At 41.0% G+C, this 21,546-nt stretch overlaps 1 protein-coding gene across 2 annotated transcripts in view; it reads right to left on the bottom strand.

Moving 5' to 3' along the window:
• The window catches only part of LOC147231245 (poly [ADP-ribose] polymerase tankyrase-1-like), a 62,945-nt gene extending 41,399 nt beyond the window's left edge, over positions 1-21,546 (bottom strand). Inside the window, exons 1-4 of one of the 2 annotated variants that reach the window (XM_086152526.1) lie at positions 21,014-21,546; positions 19,352-19,467; positions 16,500-16,608; positions 8,112-8,207 (exon numbers count right to left, since the gene is read on the bottom strand). In XM_086152526.1, coding sequence (XP_086008652.1) covers positions 8,112-8,207; positions 16,500-16,608; positions 19,352-19,467; positions 21,014-21,482 — 790 coding nt within the window. In that variant the 5' untranslated portion in view covers positions 21,483-21,546. Of the gene's footprint in view, positions 1-8,111; positions 8,208-8,583; positions 8,636-16,499; positions 16,609-19,351; positions 19,468-21,013 lie in introns of those variants that run through there. The other variant, XM_086152527.1, reaches the window with a different exon arrangement.

Below are 21,546 nucleotides of genomic sequence, written 5' to 3'. Positions count from 1 at the left end.
ATTAGTGTTTGCTTGCCTCTTTTCTGTAGTTCATTAAACTAATTCAGAGAACTACTACAGAATGGTCAACTGTTTTTGCAGAGTCACATAGAATCGTGGTGCCAGGCAATCATGTGGAAAACTATGCAATTTCAGCTGCAGGAAATTCACCCAAATGGGCTGAGGCAAGCTTGAATGTCCAGTGCAGACATAGACAACACACACACACACATACGCTCACACACACACACACACACACACTCACAGAAAGTATTAGTTCTGCTTCTTTTCATTGGTAATTCTGTCTGTTAGATGGGTAAACAACAACACAGAATCACATATTAATAAATGTATGAGAATCCATTAGTAATGGTCTGAGGGAAAACAGGCTGCAGCGATCCTCCATTTATTACTCTGGACATTTAGAACAGAAGTCATCATGGAAATCAGTAAATATATCAGTGATTAGCACAAGAAAAATACACACCTGGACGCAAGAACCTCCTTGAGCACAAACACGTGCACTTCGCAAGCACACACACACACGCATACACAGTTTGGTGTACACAAGTGTTGCCTTTGCTCTTGTGCTTTATCTGAACAAAGCTTTGACAGCAGCTATAGCAGTTCTTTGTCTTGATGATTAGGCTGTTTACGCACACACTGGTGCGCTTGAGGTTGTAACCATGCTGGTCTCTGTTTGCGATGTCTGACCGTCACCCAGGCCAGTGAAGCATTTTGTCTTATTTCACTCGCTCTACAAACTTTCTTGTGCTTATTTCCTTATAGTCATTTATTTTCTCTTCTGCCCTTCCTCACATTAAGTGTCTCTCAACCTCCTCGTTGTAAATTTCTCATTTTCCATCAGCACTTGAGAGTAATTGTCTGTTGTTAAATCTGCTAAACTCTCTTGGCAAACCTTTCATTTCTGCATCTTTAGAACAGAATGGCCATGCTCGCTGACACCAAATCTGCAAACAAAACATACGATATCCCTTGGAAAGTATACTACCATTCAAGACTATGTGTTTTTAAGGATTTGAACAATGTTTGCATAAGATTGAAAACCAAGTTTCCGACATCTTCCTCTAAGCAGTAGTCACTTCAAAAGAAAGCAGAATGTACACTAACTGATCAAAAGCGAGAAAGATTAGAACAAGCTCCACTTACATTGGGATGAGAGGGATTCCTGAAAAAGCAAGCAGAAATCATTTTTGTCCCTAGTTCCCCCCTTTAAGTCTGTAACCCATAAGAACATTTCCTTGCAGCCAAGCTCATCTGTGATTAACTCCTCTTATTGGTGTTTTAACCTCATTCCTGGGGATGAAAAAAAATCATGGTCCTTTTGCAGAAAACGGTGGAGTGCCCTCCCTTGGTTGGGGATGAGATCCTGCCCCGAGTCAAAGAGTCCTAGTATCTTTTTGTCTTGTTGATGTGGGAGGGAAGACTGGATTAAGAGACTGACAGTTGGATCAGTGATGCTAGCAGTGATCCCAACTCTACATGAGTCTGTTGCACTGAAGACAAAGCCTAGCCGAAAGTTGGAGCTTGCGATTTACCCGTCTTCCTACGTTCCAACTCATCTATGGTCGCGAGTCATTGATAGCGATCAAAGGAACAAGATCAAGGATACACAAGACCAAAATGAGTTTCCTCCTCAGGGAGTCTGGGCTCATCCTGAGAAGCTCAGTCATTCAAGAGGGGCCAGATGAGGTGGCTAAGGCATCTGGTCAGGATGCCTTGAGGCCTCCCTGGTGAGGTGTACTGGGTAGGTCCCACTGGTAGGAGGCCCCAAGGAAGAGCAAGGACACACTGGAGGGACGATGTCTCTCATTTGTCCTGGGAATACCTCAGGATCAGCCTGGCAGAGCAGGATGAATTGGCCAGAAAAAGGGAAGTCCAAGCCAATCTGCTTCGGCCGCTGTACACTTGACCTGCCATACACGTAGCCAAACCCCGCACCCGACCTCCCGCAAATTTCATTCTTGTCTACTTTATTCCATTATCTCACTAAGGCATAGGCTACAAGAAAAAAGGAATACAGATTGAATAAGGTTGATTTGTAAAGTTTAACATATATGAAATAGTAAAAACATACATTTTCAGGAAACCTGATGCATAATGGGTGAAAGGAGTGCCATGAATTGACCTGCTGCAATTATCTCTTCCTTGTAGCTAGATATTGCTGCCATCTGTTTAAGTGTAATGCTGTGCTGTTGTGCACCAACTCAGCAATTTCCTGTTCCAGCGCAGGTAATAATTGGCCTGACTCATTGTAATCCATTAGAAAAAGGCTGCAGTTTGTTCGTGTCGGTGTAAGCGCCTCTCCTTCCACTGGGTGATAAGCCCGGGATGCTTTGTGATGCCCTTGTAAAACAATGTCAACCATGTTCTTGACATATTTGTTGTATAGCCTCATCAATGAACTGAGTGTGCCCTATCACCCGAATCAAATTTATATTAGCCTGTTTACACTATAATATCCCTCTTACCTAGTTGTGGATAATGAGCCATTTCAGTGTGCCAACTGTGTACTGAAGACCTGGGTTAAATTTTTAAAATGAGCATATGCTACCGGCGGACCCAGCTCGGTGAGCCAGAAGGAAGAAGCATGGCAGTGATGATGACGCAAGGGTGTTTCAATGGTAAATAATGAACTTGGAAGCTCATTAAGCGATACTATCGAAGAGGAAGGAGGAGACGGGAGGAATGAGCAGGGAAAGGTTTGACAGACAGATAGAACATAATGCAAATGACCAAATAGAGGAAGATCAGTGATTAACAATGCCAATCAAATCCTCTTGAATTTTGTCCTGTTTCCAAAGTCAGCTATTTCAAGGCTTTTTATATTACTGTTTTGTTTTTCTCTTATTTACAATTTTGGAGACTTGCATGAAACTGTTGGTAGATCGGTAAAGACCGCTGAGATCCGTTTAAATTTGTGCTTATAAACAGGGTTATGCAAATTCATGTGATGGTTTGCCTGAAAGTGTTTTATTTTGTTTTGTTTTGTTTTTTTGTTCACTCCAGAAGAATGTTGAGTGCCATTGCATTATTGAGTTAGAAGTCAAATACAACACTACTGATCACTTCTATGACTAAAATAAAAATCCAAGTTAGGCAACATATTTAGTCTAGCCATTGTGCGTTTTGCTGAGATGGGCCTTAAATGGGTTCATCTGTCATATATACGAATGGTGTATAGGCTTTACTGAACACAACACTGAAAATTGTTTTGGATTATTGCCTTACTTTGTGAAGGGCAGTGCACGTCAACTTAATTGCGCAGGCGTTCAGCATTGCTTACAGCAAATGAGATGGAGATGTAGATGAGCTGTGCGTCACAGTCGATCAGATAACTGCTGTGTGACTCAAGTGAAGAGATGCTTCCTGGTAAGTTATTGATGTGTGAAATACAGCCATGACAATTTCATAATACTTATTAGTCTGTCTTGAATATAACCTTGTCACTGACCCTTATTCTTTCAGTTGAGTTGGTCCATAACAAAAAGCAGAAAAGCAGCATACGTGTTCCAGCTCAGCAGAGGGCAGTACAGTGCTCTTTTGAGTACATTTTATGCTTACTAGTTAAGCACCAAATAGCTAAATAGCTTCCTCTATTGCTGATGACACAACAAACATTTGTTTATTCAACAAACCAGTCTTGTGGGTATCTTTGCAAAGTCATAATGATGCAGAGTTGGCATTGTCATTCCAGTCGGATGGGATGGGTTGGAAGACCAAAGGTCAAATGTTCGGGAAGAAGAGAAAAATTTCAATTGCATTTTTTTTTAGATAATCTAGAGCTAGTCAAGCTCTAGAACCCAAATTATGTCAACCAGTTATTTGACTTATCCTTTGACCGTTCCTTGGTCAGATTTGATATCGCAAGTAAACACTGTTATATAAGCCTACATCCGAGAAAACACACCTTTTTGTGTTCAGTCTCCCAGTGAACTCACCCATAGTACATTTTAGCTGATTCCACACCATAAGAACTTTTTTGCAGTAGAAGCCTTGCAGGAACTAGGCAGTTTTCTCACATACATGGACAGCATAGCAACTAGGAACCATTGCAGACCTCAGCCATGTAAACATACCAATGCGACATATGCTAAAACCTCATAAACTTCCATTTACGCCTTGTGATCATTAGTACCAGCTTTGTTGAAATAAAATAATTATGATCACCCCTCAGTTTGTTTCGCTCTTGTTTTAATGCAGGAGGGGGCAAACTACACAGGGCCACATCTAGTTATTCAAACTGAGCGATGAGTCAGACATTTGGTAAGTGAAGTGAAAAATGAGGGCGCATAAAGTATCAAATCTGTGTGAAGTCTTTTTCCACTGACCTACTTTTGGATTGATGAATTTAAACATTTGAAAAAAAATACCCATAGATCCATTTAAAGGTAACGGTGTTACTGGTCAGTGTTTTTTGCACAGCGCATCAAAATCCGCGGGTAGTTGTTGTTGTGGAAATTCTCAGGATAGCGTCAGGTGTTCATCAGTGAGCTGAACTCTGTGGTATTTGGTGTTAAACCCCCACCGGACCCTCTCACAAAAGTAGAACCAGATAACACCAGTGTTTTCCTACCAGCTGTCGGGGGGGCAGAGAGGTTGTCTCGTTACGGGAGGAATGAAACTCATCCAGTTTGACAGAGCTGAAATTCTCCTTCAGGACAGCGCCAGACTGGAGACCGATCAGCAGCGATTCCTGCGCAGCTCCTTCATCATCCACTGACAGGAGACACAACAGCAGCCCAAGGCACTTCTCCAACCTTTAGCAATCAGAGAATTAGCCAGAGAATCCTCCGTGCCGCTTGTCCAGCAGGTTACTGGCTTTCCTTGCCTCTTCTTTCAGCATCAATGACGTGAGGATTCGTTTGTCATCTTTTGCTTATTTACTTGTTTGTATGCCAGTAGAATGATGAATAAAAACATCATTTGCTGAGGCTGTTTGTGAGCGGCTAAACTTGCATCAGTAGCCGCGGATGAGAAGTTGCTTGCATGGTTACGTAGCGTTCGGGTGGCTGTAGCTCAGTCGGTAGAGCGGACGTCTCTCGGTTCAGGATGTTGGCAGCCAGATCCCTGGCGCCCCCTGTTTGCATGTCACATTGCCCTCGGAAAGACACTGAACCCTAAGTTGCTCCCCTTGGCCTGGTTGCCATCTTGTACGGCAACGATGCATCCAACAGTGTTTGAAGAGATGAATGCTTTCAAGTGAGAGCGCTACCTAACTTGAGACCATTTACCACAGTTAGCATGCTACATGTTGTGTTCCTTCTTTATGCTTTCCTGAGCAATAAAACGCACGGCCCTGGGTCACAGTTCAGTTAAAAAAAAAATTGCAGTCCGCTTTTGAAAACCGTGCGTTTGTGTTGATGTGCATCTGAGATCAGGTCGAGAAAAGAGGAGAGACTTAACATTAGAAAAGACCTCTTGTGGTTGTGGTGTGTTATCTAATGGTATTAAGTAAGTATCACGGGAAAACAAATGATTAAATTAATCCTACATATGTAAATATCTTACAGGATGTAGTTGATGCAAATCCCTGAGGGCCAGAAAAAAATATTTCGGGTCGGATGCGGCCCCGCAAGCCACGGATTGACCACTTTTGTTTTAATATATTTCAAGTGGAGTAGCTACACTAGCCTAATCAAACAAAAACAAAAATAAAAAAAAAAAACAATATGACTCCGTAAAAAGAGTAAAGGTTAAAACCTTGAAATATCACAAGTGATATTCTTGATGTTGCTAAAACAAACTGCAAGTGTTTAAATGTTGAAGTACTTGTTTAATGTTCCTCTTTATCAAACCCGTTTTACATATTTATTGCCACCCTGAAAGTAGTCATCACTCAGGGGACATTATACGGACATTATCTTGTCAGCTGAGCTCATTGAGCCCCTTTGTGAACAGGCCGGTAATTGAAAGAAGACTTTGTGTCAAACAAGTGGGCATTTTGTTAATGTTTGATCGCGCATCCTTCATGGATGAAGAAGGGTAGCTTTGTATCAGGAATACAAAGCCACAAAAAGGGACAGAAAGTAACTGATCAGTTGATCAAACAATAATAATGATATATTCTTCAACAATTGCTCCCAACCAGCTGGCTCAAATAGTGATCCTTTTAAACTAAAACGATTCCAAAAAAATACAAAACATCATTTGTATTCCTGTTTTAAACACAAACATCAACTAATCAAAATCCAAATGAGCTGCAAGTTTACAATAACATCTCCATCTTCTGACATCAATTACCAGACAATTGTAAATTAGCTCTTTCAGCATGACCAATATTTTTCTGATAATATTTCTAGTAACGAATGGCTTCGGGGCAGAAGCGCAGCGACACAGCAGAACTCGTGATGGTTGTCTTAGCTTGTTGTCTCAGGGTGGTCTCAACAGTGGTGTCTTTCGACGGTGACTGTTCGGCTTGTGAAAGGGTAAACATGTGAGAGGACTTAGTTTGGATCAAATGATGTGCACGGGCATCCTCAGTTCCAATCTCAGCTTAACCTGATCAAAAACTTCTATATATTTAGTTTCCTGTTTCACTACGGTTACACATACGGCTGCTTTTCAAAAAGACTGAGTATCTGAAGCTCTTTCAAAATAACTGTCTTGGATTCCCTTTTCTCCAGCGAACAAGGGACAAAGTCTATCATTTCTGAGAGCAGTTTGGATGTGACACAGCCATAGAACTAATTTATGGTTTAATATAAGTTTCCATCACCGGGCTATAACTGAAAGCTGTGCTAGCCTGTGGCACTGATGGGTAGCGGAGCAGAACCTCTAAATCACACACACACACACACACACACACACAGAACGACTGAGACAAGATGAAAAAAAAAAAAAAAAAGCTCATGCAGGATGCCATTGCAGTACAAAATAGAGCAAGACATAAACACACCCACATAGCATATACATTTACATTCTGGAAGGTTTTCCCCTTTAAAGATTTGGCTCAAATATTCCCTTTAGCCCTTATTATGCCACCGTGCTTTCAATAATAAAATGGTCTTCAACAGGATTATCTTTATTGATCACTGTCAACAGTAGCGATACTCCATAGTGGCGTCAGGCGAAGAAACAAAGCCCTACAGGATGATGACCTCACAGCAACTGCTCTTTAGACGCAAGAATTTGGATCTTGGAGAAGTCTAAGTTCATTTTTGGTCTTGGCCAACTTGGAAAAAGATTATATCTGTCAAACTTTAAGTCAAACAAACACCAAACTTCCAACACTTGTTTCTGATGGCCACGGGAGAATGGTTTACTACAGTAAACCCTTGTATGGTGGTCTGCAAAACTGCTTTAAAAAAATGTAAACTTTATTATGATAAATATAAATGACAATTGTGATGGAGCTCTAAAGTAAGACAAAAAAAAAAAGAAAATCAAATAATTGCCAAAATGTCTGGTTTCCACAGCTCTTAATGTGGTTTACTTAATATTGCCAATAATTTACCATGAAGTAGCACTAACAGTAAAAGTTTTGTTTCTTTGAATATCAAACAAATGTGATAAAAAAAATCCCAGAAGCAAAGAACAAACTAGGATTAGACCATAAGGAGATTACGTCTTACGAAAAAATAGACATCAAACACCGGGAGCTGGCAAAATAAAGCTAAACATTTCTATAATGCTCCATAAAAATAAAGAAAAAGAATGTATAATAAAAATGCCATCAGGGATTTTCCTAAAACCTACTCAATATCATTTTACTATTACATTAATATTAGTACATTTCTTTTAAATCCATGTCCAATGAAAAACACTGAGCTGAACCATAATAGTCCAATGAATACTAAGGTACACATCCTTTTTGCGGGTCCTATTTGTGTCCCCTCCTGTTTGCCCGTTAAACTTTGCAATTCAGGTAGTTTTGTTTGCTTATTTTTTGACATTTTTTCACTTTATTCACAGAAAAAGGTTGTTTAAGAGAGTTAAGCCTTGAAAAGAAATGTGGCTTTGCTATATGTTGGCAAGTGACAACAAGTCCGGGACAACAACCTTCGCTTAATAATAAGAGTAACACTGAAATGGAAAAAAAATAACACAAAAAAAAAAAAAAAAAAAAAACATAGTTTTAGTGACTTGTGTGTGTGGAATGTTACGCTGACCTGTAAGTACAGCCTTGGCAGAGGGCTCAGCAAGATCCAGGGCAGACTTGCCATCGGTATTGCGGATGTTGGGGTCGGCTCCGTGCTGCAGTAACACTGTACAACAACAGGGCAGACACAGACAGTAGCTGAGCTCCTGGACTGACATGCAAACTCCCCAACAAACACTTCCTCCTCCTCCTCGTGCTCCTCCTGACGCTGCCGCTGAACCACATCCTGCTCTCAAACCCATTTGCTCTGGGCCTCGTCCTCGCTCATACGCTATCCCTCTTCCTCTGGTTGTGTCTTCTGGCAGGTCCTGCTTCACACTTCTCTCGTCCTCCTCCAGCTGCTCCTCCTCTGTTGCGAGCGTCGCTCCCACGGTTGCCCCCCCCCCCCCGACCGCCCCGACCCCGTGAGCCACGCCGCCGGTGTGAACGGGGTACACTATCGCGAGCGAAAAGCTGCACCGCACCACCAGAGAGCAACAAACCTAACAAAGCATCCGGGTGATAGGCTGCAAAACACATTTCACATCCATGATTCACTGGAGAGGTTACAAGAGGGATGACAGAAAAAAATAAATAAAAATGAATATGGAGGACCGAGACTGGAAGCGAGACGATGCGAGGCTTTAGATAATTACGGTGGCGAGGGGGGATGCGAGGCAGGCAGTGCAAGTGGAGAGACTCTCGCCTCCCCGGCTCGCTGGGTGATGCGGCGGAGAGCGAGATGAGAAAAGAGAGGGAAAGAAGGGAGGGGGAAGGATGAGACTGAGAGTCCGAGAGGATGAGGGAGGCCGGACAGAAAGAAAGGAAAACAAAACAGGAGGTCGGCTTGTGTGGAGAAAAGAAAAAAAACGCAGGTATTGTCTCAATAGCAAATCTACGCATTTTGAATGCTTATAAGAGATTAAATCACAACTTTCAGTGCAATGCATTGGAGGTCTTTAAGAGATTTAAGCTATTGCTGATAATTTGATATCAGACATCATGAAAGATACAAACTGAAGCACTGGAATGTGAACATGACAAGATGATGGGCTGCTTGAGCTCTAGTTTTCTGTGTTGCTTTCACGTGCTTCACATTCACCGACAGACAGCATCTGCTAATCTTCTGGGTGACCATTTTAAATGTTTAAATGTTCAACAGCTTCTTCTTCTTCTTCTTCTTCTTCTCCTTTCGGCTTTTCCCTTCAGGGGTCGCCACAGCGAATCAACCTATTCTCTGTATCCTCCTCTCTCACACCAACTGCCTTCGTATCTTCTCTCACTACGTCCATAAATCTTCTCTTTGGTCTTCGTCGAGACCTCCTGCCTGGCAGCTCCAATTCCAGCATCCAATATATTCACTCTCCCTCCTCTGTGCATGACCCAACCGTCTCAGTCTGGCTTCTCTGACCTTCTCTCCAACTCATCCAACATGTGCCGTTCCTCTCATACACTCATTCCAGATTCTAAATGTTCAACAACCATTATGATAATTCTGGGGAGCCACCTTATCTCTCTTCAGAAGTTTGCAAACAACTCTGACTGGCAAAAGCCCTCCTCCCCTGCTGCGAACTAGGTGGTACCAGCAACTACGTCACACCCACATAGTTCTAGGAGTCCATGCCTTGGAAGTCAAGTTTTCTTTTCCCAGCATAGGGTATTTCTTTTCAGCATCTTTCCGTATCTTGCATAAATTTGTGCTCTTTTAAAGATCGAAATGTCAATGCCGTATTTTCACGACATAAAAAGTCTTAGATTTTCTTTAAAATGTGCGGCGCGCCCTCCAGTACAGTGCGCCCTGTGTGCGTAGTAGAGAACACCATGAGAACGTTATAGGGGACATAACGGCTGACAGGATGGAGGCGGCCAGTCCGGTGCCATGGTGTGAGGAAATTCTCACCCTAAGACAAGACGAAGGAGATAGTCGTGGACATGACAAAGGAGAGAAGACCTCATCAGGGAGAGCAGTTTTAAATACCTGGGTGTCCAAATCAATGAGAACCCCACTTGTTCACTTGGCTGAGGAAGTTCGACATGTCGTCTTAGATGCCCAGTAACTTCTGCAGCTACATTGTTGACAGCATCTTCACCGGCTGCATCACCACTTTGGCAAACGCCAAAGGGGAAAAAATATAGAGGTGTGACAAGCAGGAACCCACGACTGTAGAATCCTTTCTACCCGCCTTGCATCAAACTCCTAAATGGGAGGTTACAATCATGGACTACCTCTGAACAATCAGATGTAGGCCAACTCCGATTTTTTTTCATTACAATCGGCCCCTTTTTTTGATTTGCACACTCACTTCTGCACTTGACTGTTTATATTTCAATGTTGACATCTCAATTTTCACGCTGATCGTGCACAATAGCCGTCGAACGGCCACAACCGCCTCAGAATATTCATGGACTGCCTGCGCTTGTCTGTTTACTTTTCCAGTGCTCACACACTCAATTTGCACTTTTGAATTAGCATGTGTTTAATCTGCACAAACATTGGTGTCCTCAACGCAACAGTTGAGAAACTGGTATGTAGCCCCATCTAAATCATTCGCATTTTTGTAGATTTTACATTTTAACTGTTACCTTCACATGCTGCCTTTTATTGTACTATTATGTATTTTACTTGTATTTATGTTACTATTAATACTTATGTAATACTATCTGGCATTCACTGCGAACAGCAAGGAAAGATTTTCATTGCACAGAGAAATGGGTTTCCTTACTGTTCATGTGACAATAAACACTTTGAATCCTTGCGTCCTTGAAATTCTCTAAAGGGGTTTATAACCCAAACTTTATTATTTGAGTAGCCAAATAAATAAAAAAAACAAGAAAAGAGAAGCAAGATGGAGGATCAGACAAAAAGTTTGTCTCATCTACAGTACAGAGAGGACAGACATCCCATCCTGTGCCCAGTCAGAGCTGATCTGACCCCTGTTCTGCTGCCTTGTCACTAATGAAAACACAAAACCCCTCTTCCACTCTACTGACAGAAAGCCACAGGGGTTATCACTGATGTAAGCTGTCAAGTTAAGAGATTAGACAATAATTCAAATTGATTTATCTTTTCAGACCAATAACAGCAGCAGGGGAAGCAGACAACTGCCTGTAGGCATGGGTGGATAAATGCTGGGCTGAATATTATAACAAGCTATATACTGTCATGTAAAACTCAATATGTTAATATATTCCAGTGTGCTGCCTGCTGTGTGCTGGCTTGGTGATAGCAAAACCAAAGAGTAGTAACAACTTTTTAATTGAAATGTCATAAATGAAATGACTTCATTGTGGCCAATATATTGGTCAGCCTTTCACAGACCGCATCTGCATTTAATAGATGAACTACATCATCCATTTCTTGTCTGTGAAATGCAATGAGTAAAATTACAGCTTGGTACTCACAAGGCCCTCAAGGTAAGATGCACAATGCGTGTGTCACTTCCTAGTGATTGCACAACGAATTATATAATAAATCTCGCAATTCAGAATCATAAAAGGAAATTGTTGTGTTTGCATGAACACAGGTTTGTTATCTTTTTTGTGATGGGTCCAAATGTCCGTTTTGGAACACAAGGGTACAATACAAATGTTCAATATCATCTGCTTTGTGCCTAAGACGAATATTGATATTAGCAGTATTAAGCTGATAATATTGTGGAAAACTATATATATGTGGGATGGGTTCCTCCCATTTGCTTTCTGTAAATACATGCCTGAAAATTTCACGCCCCCCCCTTGATTGCAATATTCTGAAGCTGGCTAGATGGCATGAAGGTGTTTTTCTTGAACACGAGAAATAATTATTTGATAGCCTGCTACTCTTTGTATAAAATACAATGAGCAGTAAGTATTATATCTATAACTCTTTCAAAAGACACTCAATGAAACAAATGATTTCACAATTTTCTGTTTCAAGTTATTTTGTGTTTTTTTTCTCAGTGTAATAATGCCCAATTGGATAAAGCATTTCATTCATCAAATCCGTTCAACACTGTAGCTATTAAATGCAAATTTAACACTTGTAATAACAACAGAACATTTATCGGTTTCATTAATAGTAGAAAAAAAATAGCTTATTTTTAAAAAAAGGCAGTGAAATTCACACGAACAGATCTGATTGAGTAATAATCATATTCAGAAGTGATGTTCTCAGAATATTCCAATGAATAAAATAATATGTAATATACCGAATAAACACACAGCTGGGTTGAGGGACTACCTAATATTAGGTATTCGATTTATATAGGCAGAAATATACAGAGCAGCAAGAGGCCCAGAGACACAAACAACATTTATTAGTAGAAGTGCTGTGTGTGTTCTTGCCGATTGAATCTACAAGAACCCAATGCTCTTAGATTTAATGTAAATGTAGCTCTAAAGGCATAAAGGCATTTCCTCCACCAAACCTCTCAGTGTCTCAAGTCCTTTAGAAGTTTCTTCAGAGGAAAACTAGCCAGCTTGTTGCTGATTTTTTCCTAAATAATGAACTGAACAGAGGGGATGCTCTTTCTTTCCCATTAAAAGTAACTTGGCCAGGCTCTGCCTCGGATGTTTTCTCCCTCTCTTTATTTATCTGGAAAATCCAGCTGATTATCAGCGATATTTAAAAACGCAATATTTAAAATGGACCTACTTTAACGCCTATGATTATCAAAGATAAATAGGAATGTCTCAGAAAATTAGAATATTATGATAAAGTTCTTTATCTTCTGTAATTAAAAAACAAAAATTACTTTTTCATGATATTCTAATATTTTGAGATTCAATTTTTGAGTTTTCTTGAGATGTAAGCCAAAATCAGCAATATTAAAATAATAAAAGGCCTGCAATATTTCAGTTGATTTGTAATGAATCCAGAATGTATGACACTTTTGTTTTTGTAATTACATTACATAAGATAAAGAACTTTATCACAATATTCAAATTTTCTGAGTCAGTCCCGTACCTAACTAGATGCTAATTTCAGTTTAGCTAAAGTAAGAAAGCTTAAATGACAATAGCTGAATGCAATACCGAGTGAATATTGAATGAGGTAGCCGACTAACTTGTTGAGAACAAACATGGGAAAATATTTGCATGAGATCATGCTCAAAAAACTTCACCTTCGTCAAATTAGCGGTTTTATCTACCTTGACTTATCTCCTCTGTGCAGCCTGTCTGTGATTTGAGGTTCAAATTGGTTGTGAACCTTTTGGTAAAATGAGCCGGAGAACCAGAGAGCAGCAGAGCGGGAAGGCTGGCATGGAGGGTAGATAACTTGAAAGCTAATCCCAAAAAATTACTTTAAGCAACAACATAAGAAGCACTCGCCCACACCATTTCCAAATTGACTGCGTTTTTGTGACTGAAGCACAAAAAAATAAAAAAGCAAAGAACACTCACACGCGCGTGCACACACACACAATTGCTTTCTCTATTAAAAAGCATATTGAACCAAAAATGAAAAAAAAAGTGCTCAGGGATCCACAATGCCCTCTGCTGCCATGCAAACATTCAGAGGTTAATATTTTTTGGAAACTCCTATAGAAATGTCAAAAAATAAAATCCCCGGCACATTGTGCCTCCTGTTTCTTAGCAACCAAGACTGATACCAGCTGTATGGGGAGCTGATTATCATCTGGATGCATACATTTGGAGTGTATTAAATCGGGCCTCTCAGATTCTCTCAAAATATACTGTTTTCACCAGATTTCTAATCCCCCAGGGATCCTTGAACGTGGCCCTGCTGTTATTGATGTACCTTACAAGCTGAGGGAACAGCATTTTTGTCATTTATAACATAGGAAATTAAGTCAACCTCAGTTTAAATGTGACCTAGAAAACAAGTTAATACACTTTGAGTAGACCTAAGAATTGTCTGTCATTAGAATTTGCTGCTTATTTGCCTCTTTCCGATAAGTGAAAAACAATGGGTTACAGTATGTAGGGACAATATTATAGCTTCTACAACATTTTCATTTATACAGAACTTAAGGCTGAGAAGCTAAGCAGTATCACCTTCAATTACAAATCATACTAAAGGTGCTGAGACCACCACAAAAAGTGATTTCAGAATGGAACAGTGAGAACACGGTGTCAGACAATTGTCAATACAGGTATATAAGCTGCACTTTTAATACATTCTTTTCAATTGACAAATTGGGATCCATTGAATATATCAATGCTACAACCGCATTGTAAAGTGATTTGTTGAGTTATGGTGGCACGATGGCTTACTTGGTACAAGTGAGTGTTTGTGGAGTGTGACATATTTATTACGAGAAAGGGAATTTCACCTTGAAGAAGCTCTTACATCTAGCCAAAATACTAAAAGTCATGAGGAGAAAATTGTGAAACAGTAGTATTTTATAATGGATGACTGACATAAGAGTTCTGATGCACTAAACAGGGAAAAATGGGGGAAGTTTGGGTGGAAGGAGCATGAGATTTCTGACGTGTTGTGCAGGTGGCATTAAAAAGCAGTCCCTTGCATCATTAACATGAAAACAATTCCTGAAGGGGGACTTCCAACAGGTACCTCCATACAATTGCATAAGATAAGCTAAGAAGGGGGAATTGCATTATTAATTGTCTGGTACAGGAAAGTAGGTGCCCTTTGAAGAAAAAGGTGATATTGTGGCGAACACGAGGTGTCGGGGTCTCTCGCCCCACGGGACTTTCGGTCGGGCCACGTGGTTAAGCCGGGTATATATAGATGATCCCGGATGTTCAAGTTCTAGTTGTATTTTGTTGATGTTTCAAATTAAAGGATCCATCTTTATTTCATTGTTGAGACAACACATTATGGTGATGGGTGTGTTAAGGGGGGGAGTAATGAAGTTTGTTGCTAATTCATGTCGAAATCTCCTCGTCTTGGCAACTGGACTTGAACTGAAATGTTTTCACCCCTCATCCGAGAGGCCTCTTCAGTTCTGATGACCTATGACATGTGTCATTTCGACAAGAATTCACCGTGACCTGGATGACCGAGAACCTCCGCAGTCAAGTTTGTGGCTAGTGAGTTGAATTGTCAGGACAGCCGTAGCCATTGTTTCGGGGGCATTAACTGGAATTACGGAGTCTCAGGATGAAGAAATGAACACAGCTTTTAAAGACAGGGTTTGGCAGAAGCCGGTGCACTGGCTTTCATCGGATGAACAATCTATTACAAGTCAAGGAAATGAAATGAGACCTGCACTGGGCAGTGCCCATAGGCAGATCAAAGAGAATGAAAAGAAATTCCCACAGAGCTTATTGCGCAGGCTTTGCAGGAGACCAGAATTTCAAACTGACTAGATGGATAAAGGGATGATGCTCTGAGACTGGCGCAAAGTCCAAAGGCTTTCCTAGAGCCGTGATTTTCAACACCTGTGCCATGACGCACTGGTTCGCCTTGCCATTGGGAAATGTCAGATTATGCTAATTTGGTCCAAAAAAACTGATCATTAACTGTAATCAGTCATTGTTAAGTGTCTGTGCCACAGACATAAAGACAGGAAGACCAATTAAATACATTTCAACTCTACTGGATGCCAGTTAAAATTAGCTATAGAATGAAAATGAAGTTACGTTTTTGTTTTGGGATGTTGCAGAATGTCTTCATCCAAAAATGTGCCACATGTCAAAAAGGGGCAATCTTTAGAAATACAGCGGTACCTCCGTTTACTATTAGACCAGCTCCCAAACGAGGCATTCTACAAACAACAGTTGAGGGGAAACAAATGCCTTGATACACCTGGAAAAAGTTGGTTGACAAGCAAACTACCTGCTAACAGCTGGCTAACTGTTAGCTGAGATACGCATTTGCACATCAGCCAAGCTTCAGCAGGGCCCCACGGCTGCAGTCATTATTGGTTCTCAGTTCTTTCATTGCTTTTATACTTTCTTTTTTAGACCAGTCACTAAGTTCCCATGGGCTCAAAGCAGGCAGATGGTGATTGAAAACTTGAAAAATAAAGTTGTGAGAACCTCAACAGTGGTGAATAAAGATCTCATATGAAATCACGAACAAGAGATTCTTGTTTTGGATCTTTGGGGTACAGTATGGCGAAACTGTCATGGTGTACCATACTGACGAGCAAAGGGAATAAAGGGAGTTGACGTTCTTAAACACAAAGCATACAAATCAATCAGTGTTGGAAAGAGGCTTTGGAGGTTAATCTTTGCATAAAAAAAAAACTTGAAAATGTTACATTTTTTTTCAAAGGGTTTCATTTGGGAGGTTAGGAACAGATGAATCAATATTAAACTGTTTGTTAAGGGAAATTTTGTCTCGGCTTCCAAACATTTTGGTTTCGGAAGAGCATTTAGGAAAGGATTCGAATACCACTGGACTTACGGCCCAGATGAAGAACTCTGGCAATTAAATTAAAACTTTAGGCCTTGTAATTGAATTAATATCTCAGTTGTTCTATTATTTTAATGGTATTTGTGTACTTGCCTATACAGACGTCGATCTTCCCCTTGATAGCCGCCTCATGCAGGGGTGTGTAGTTCCAGTTGTCTCGAGCCCGGGGGTCTGCACCCTGACACAACAACAAGGACACCACCTGAGAGGGGAAAAAAAAAAAAACATAAGTCATCTGCCTTTAGTTTTTAAATGGCAAAGTAAAGCTCCTTCGATCTGTTGTTTTTTTTTCTACTGTGGTAATGAACTGGTTCAGTTTCACAAATATTTGCTTTTACTCCAGAGCTAATCATTAATGTGATTTTATCATATCAGATCAGATCATATCATGCGTATGCGAATTGTAGATAGTTTCCCAATGATGGAAGACACATGTTCATGGAATTGTCTAACTGATGAGAAAACTGATTCATGCTGATTCAACTGATTCATGCCGAATGCAACCATCACTAAATTCAGGTAGGTGGGAACTTGTTGTCTGGAAGGAAAGTTGAGAAGGAGACTAGGTGATGGAATGATGAAGTGCAGAAGTGCATACAAAGAAAGACGTTAACAAAGAAGTGGGACACTGAGGGGACTGAAGAGAACTGACTAGAGTAGGCAAAGGGCAAAGGAGCTAAAGGCCAAACAGAGTGAGCATACAGTGACTTGTATGCTGGGCTGGACATACAAAATCAATGAATACAAATTTAAAAAAAAAATATTTTTGTAAGATAGTTATACAGTAATACAGGTTGGCCAAGCAGAGAGATAGAGATGGGAATGACTTGCAGCGGGTTAGAGTGATAGAGGACGGAGAGGGAAATGTATTAACAGGTGCCAGAAATGTGATAGGAAGATCAAGAGAGTGGATGAATGAGGAAAATGAGAGACAGTGAAGAGTAGTAGACTCTGTGGACTACAATGTAGTAGAGATTAGTGAGGGTGAAGTGAGAAGGACATCGAAGAGGAAGAAGAATGGAAAGACAGTAGGTCCTGATGATCGACCTGTGAACGACCTGTGACGACAGTGGTGTTTTTAACTTACTCAACAGGATCGGAGACAAAGAGAGGATGCCTAAGGGATGGAGGAGAAGTGGTATGGCGTCTATATATTTTGAACAAAGAGGATGTGCAGGGTTGCATTAACGACAGAGGAATAATGTTGATGAGCCATGCAACTGAGTTATGGGAAAGAAGAGTGGAACTCAGACTTAGAGCGGAAGTCAGTTTTTGTGAGCAGCAGTAGGTTTCATGCAGTATTTGTTTCAAGAATGTTGATAGAGAAGAAGGAGCTACATTGTGCTTTTGTAGAAAAAGCAGAAAACATGGAGCCGAGAGAGGAACTGTGGTACTGTATGAGGAAGTCTGGAGTGGCAGAAGAGTATGTTGGACTGGTGCAGAGCTTGTATGAGAGTTGTGAGACAGTGAGCAGGTGTGCCGTAGGTCTGACAGAGGAGTTCAAGCTGAAGGTGGGACTAGATCAGGAATGAGCTCTGGTGATGGACAGGGTGGCAAATGAGGTTAGACGGGAATCTCCGTGAACTATGATGGTTGCAAATGAAAAATGAGAACAGGGTGCGAGGGGGAGGAAAATCTCAAAGAGGTTGAGGTCTCCCCGGCCAGTGCAAGAAAGAATACATGTGTGTGAATGAGAGAAACCCAAGAGTAGCGGTGGCACTCCCTCTATAAGGAATAAGGATAAAGAAAATGGGGGATTTTAAGTACCGAATTTTCCGCACTATAAGGCACGCCTAAAAGCCTCTAATCTTCTCAAAACAAACAGTGCGCCTTATAATCCGGTGCGCTTTATATATGGATCAATATTGAGCCGCAAGAGGTCTCGCAACTACAGGAAGCAGCCTCCGACTCTATTTTCTCCCAAAGATGAAGTAGCGCGCGGTGCATGCTGGGATATATGACTGCGCAAAGCATGCATTTTCATTTGAATCTGTGTGTGTGTAAAGGGTAATTCCAGTCCCACACCGCTTGTGTGTGTATAAAGACCCCAAAATGGCATCTTTCAAGAGCCACGCTTACGACGCTGAGTTTAAACTCAAGGCGATCAGTCACGCAGTAGAACACGGGAATAGAGCGGCTGCGAGAGAATTCAATATTAACGAATCAATGGTGCCGGGGTGGAGGAAGCGACAAGATAACCTGCGCCAAGTAAACAAGACCAAACAGAGTTTCCGAGGAAATAAAGCAAGATGGCCACAGTTAAAGGATAAACTTGAACAGTGGGTTGTTGAACAGAGAGCAGCAAGAAGAAGCGTCTCTACAGTCACTATTCAAATGAAGGCAACAGTGCTAGCACGTGAACTTAACATCAATAAATTTAGAGGCAGTCCTTCTTCGTGCTTTCGTTTTATGAAACGCTTTGAACTGTGATAAATTGTGTTGGAAATACATTGTTTGAACGAAGGTGGCGCAAATACGTACGGTACCGTATCGTCAATGCACTAACTAGTTTTGGGAGTGAACGGAGTTGTCAGAACATTGGTTTGTATTCTATTAATAGCTTGACTGACTTATCAGACTGTTTTGTTGACATTCCCTTTAGCGCAGCTCCATTTAGTAGATGCATAACGCAACCCCAGCCACTACTGTAGCTTCTATTACATGCGCCTTATAATGCAGTGCGCCTTGTATATGAAAAAAAATGTGAAAATAGGCCATTCATTGAAGGTGCGCCTTATAGTGCAGAAAATCCGGTACTTGGGGTCAACAGTCCAGAGGAATGACAAGTATGGAAAATAAGTGAAAGGTGAGTAAGGAGGTTGGAACAGGTGGAGGAAAGTGCAAGGTGTGACGTGTGATAAAAGGGTATCAGCAAGAATGAGAGGTAATGTGTACGAGACAGAGGTGGGACTGGCAATACTGTCTGGTTTGGAGAAAAATCTCACCTCCGAGTGACCGAAGGAACAAGCATTGTGAAGAGGGATCAGACCCCCATCATCCCTTGCATGCACATTGGCACCAATCTGAAGCAGATGGTCAACCACATCTTTCCGTCCAAAACCTGAGGTGACGGAATAGAGAGGAAGGAAGGTGGAGAAATACAATCACAGTTAGGATGGTTAAAAAATGAAAAGGATCAATTTTTGCATGACACATCATCAAGACTTACTATTGACTGATTCGCAATTTGACATTACACACACTGACAGACACATACACTCGTGATAGGGCACCATTTTCACATTTGAATACAAATTTGGATGAAAAAGACTAATCATTTAAAGTAGGAATAATAACCGTTCAGATAAATGTCAAAGATCATTATTATTATTATTATTCATAAAGCCTGTCCTTTAACTGCACTTCTAGTTATATGCAACATGTGTACATACTTCTCTATGCAAACTTAAGCAAACTCTACACAGATTTAAGAATTAAAAGGGATTCCGTTTTTTTTTCAAGTTAAGAATTGAATACACAATAATAAGGTATGTTAATACATGGCAATGAGCCCAGTTTCATGAAAAATAAAAAAAATAAAAACTTATACACTATACAGCTGGGGGCCTCTGCTCTATTTCTCCATCAGTTTGGGGGTCCTTGGCCTGAAATCGTTCAAGACACCTATTCTAGGGGATTCAGTCACAAACTATAGATAATTCAAAAGCTGAGATCAGCATGTGTTTTTCCACTATTTAAGCAAGATAAATATTTTCCACACAACAACAATAACAACCAGAAAGGTCACAAGCTGGCAATGATTCCATCAATTTCATCTTTATAAATACAAGCTAATTAAAATACATGGACATGCAAAGACAGGATTTCTTGAAACAGCAAACTTGAATGCAAATGTAATAACTTTAAAGTAATAATTACAACCAGATCATGTTTGAACAGAGTGGTTGTTTAGAAAATCATGCAAACTGTTGTTAAGGAAGAGTTTGTTTGTTGTTTTGTTTTTTTTATTGAACATAAATAGTATAAACAGATATACACATGTACAAATAAACGTGGCAAGGTAGAATCAAATGTCAAAGAAAAAAACGGAAATGAGGAAGCAAAGGACATAAGGACATTCGTTCTGTATGCAAACACATTAACTGTACAAGTTAACAGTGTTAAAGGTTTGTGAGAAGTGTTTGATGCTAGACGAAAAAGAAAGTGAAAGAAAATAAATAAATAGATAAATAAAGTAAAAAAAAAAAAAAAAAAACTTGCAAGGGGAATACAATATGGATTTAACTTGGTGGTTCACCAGGAATCTCAGACAACAAACTGTATATTTTTTGGATCTTTCCATAAGTTTTAAGAATTTTTTAAATAAAAATTGGGGCACTACTTTTACATTCTGTTTTTGTGAATTAAAAACTTGTCCAGGCCTAAACTAACATTGACACAGACTTCCTCTCTTTTGTTGCTTAAAAGTAAACCAAACGTTATATCATCTTTTGTTAAGGAAGATGTTAGATGTGTTGTGGTCACTTCAATTTCTACAGCAAAGCTCCGTAGCGGGGACAACCTGGACGTCAACCTTGAATGTTATTTAGCAAATAAATAAAATTGGGTTTAAAAAAAATAAATAAACCCAGTGTTTTGGTCGTTACCTGCGGCGAAGTGAAGAGGCGTCGACTTGCGTCCGGCCATATCTTTAGCGTTCACATTCACCGCATCCACGAGTGTCTTCACCCTCGGAACATCGCCGTTCCGACAGGCCTCGAACAGCCCTCTGAGAGCTCCTTCCGGAGCTCCACCCCCACTACCCGGGCTGCTACCGGTGCTATCCGGGTTTCCGACGCCAGAATCGGCCGCCGAGTCTGCGCCGGTCCCGTAGCCCTCGGAGGCGGACGGGGAGGAGGAGCCGCTGCCGAGAACCAGAGATGGAGAGGAGGCGCCGGTGAGAGAGGCCGAGCTAACGTCGCTGTCGGCCGGACTCTCCGTCGTGGCGGCACGGGAAAGCGGAACGGCGACGTCGGTGGGGGACGCCGGGGTGACGACGGGAGACGAACCCCGGGGAAGGGAGGACGTTAGCGGACTGGACTGAGGCTGCTGAGGGGAGCGGCGGGGCGTCGCCATTTTTCCATCACAACAATCCAAACACCACTGACAATTTCCTGTGGAGGAAAATTGAACTTCCGCT

This window comes from Fistularia commersonii, chromosome 9 (genome assembly GCF_037954325.1).
Source record: "Fistularia commersonii isolate RoL2024-O1a breed Wild chromosome 9, RoL_Fcom_v1.0, whole genome shotgun sequence".
Classification (NCBI taxonomy): Eukaryota; Metazoa; Chordata; class Actinopteri; order Syngnathiformes; family Fistulariidae; genus Fistularia; species Fistularia commersonii.
Note: the sequence above shows the minus strand (reverse complement) of the source record. Positions and strands in the feature narration are given on the sequence as shown.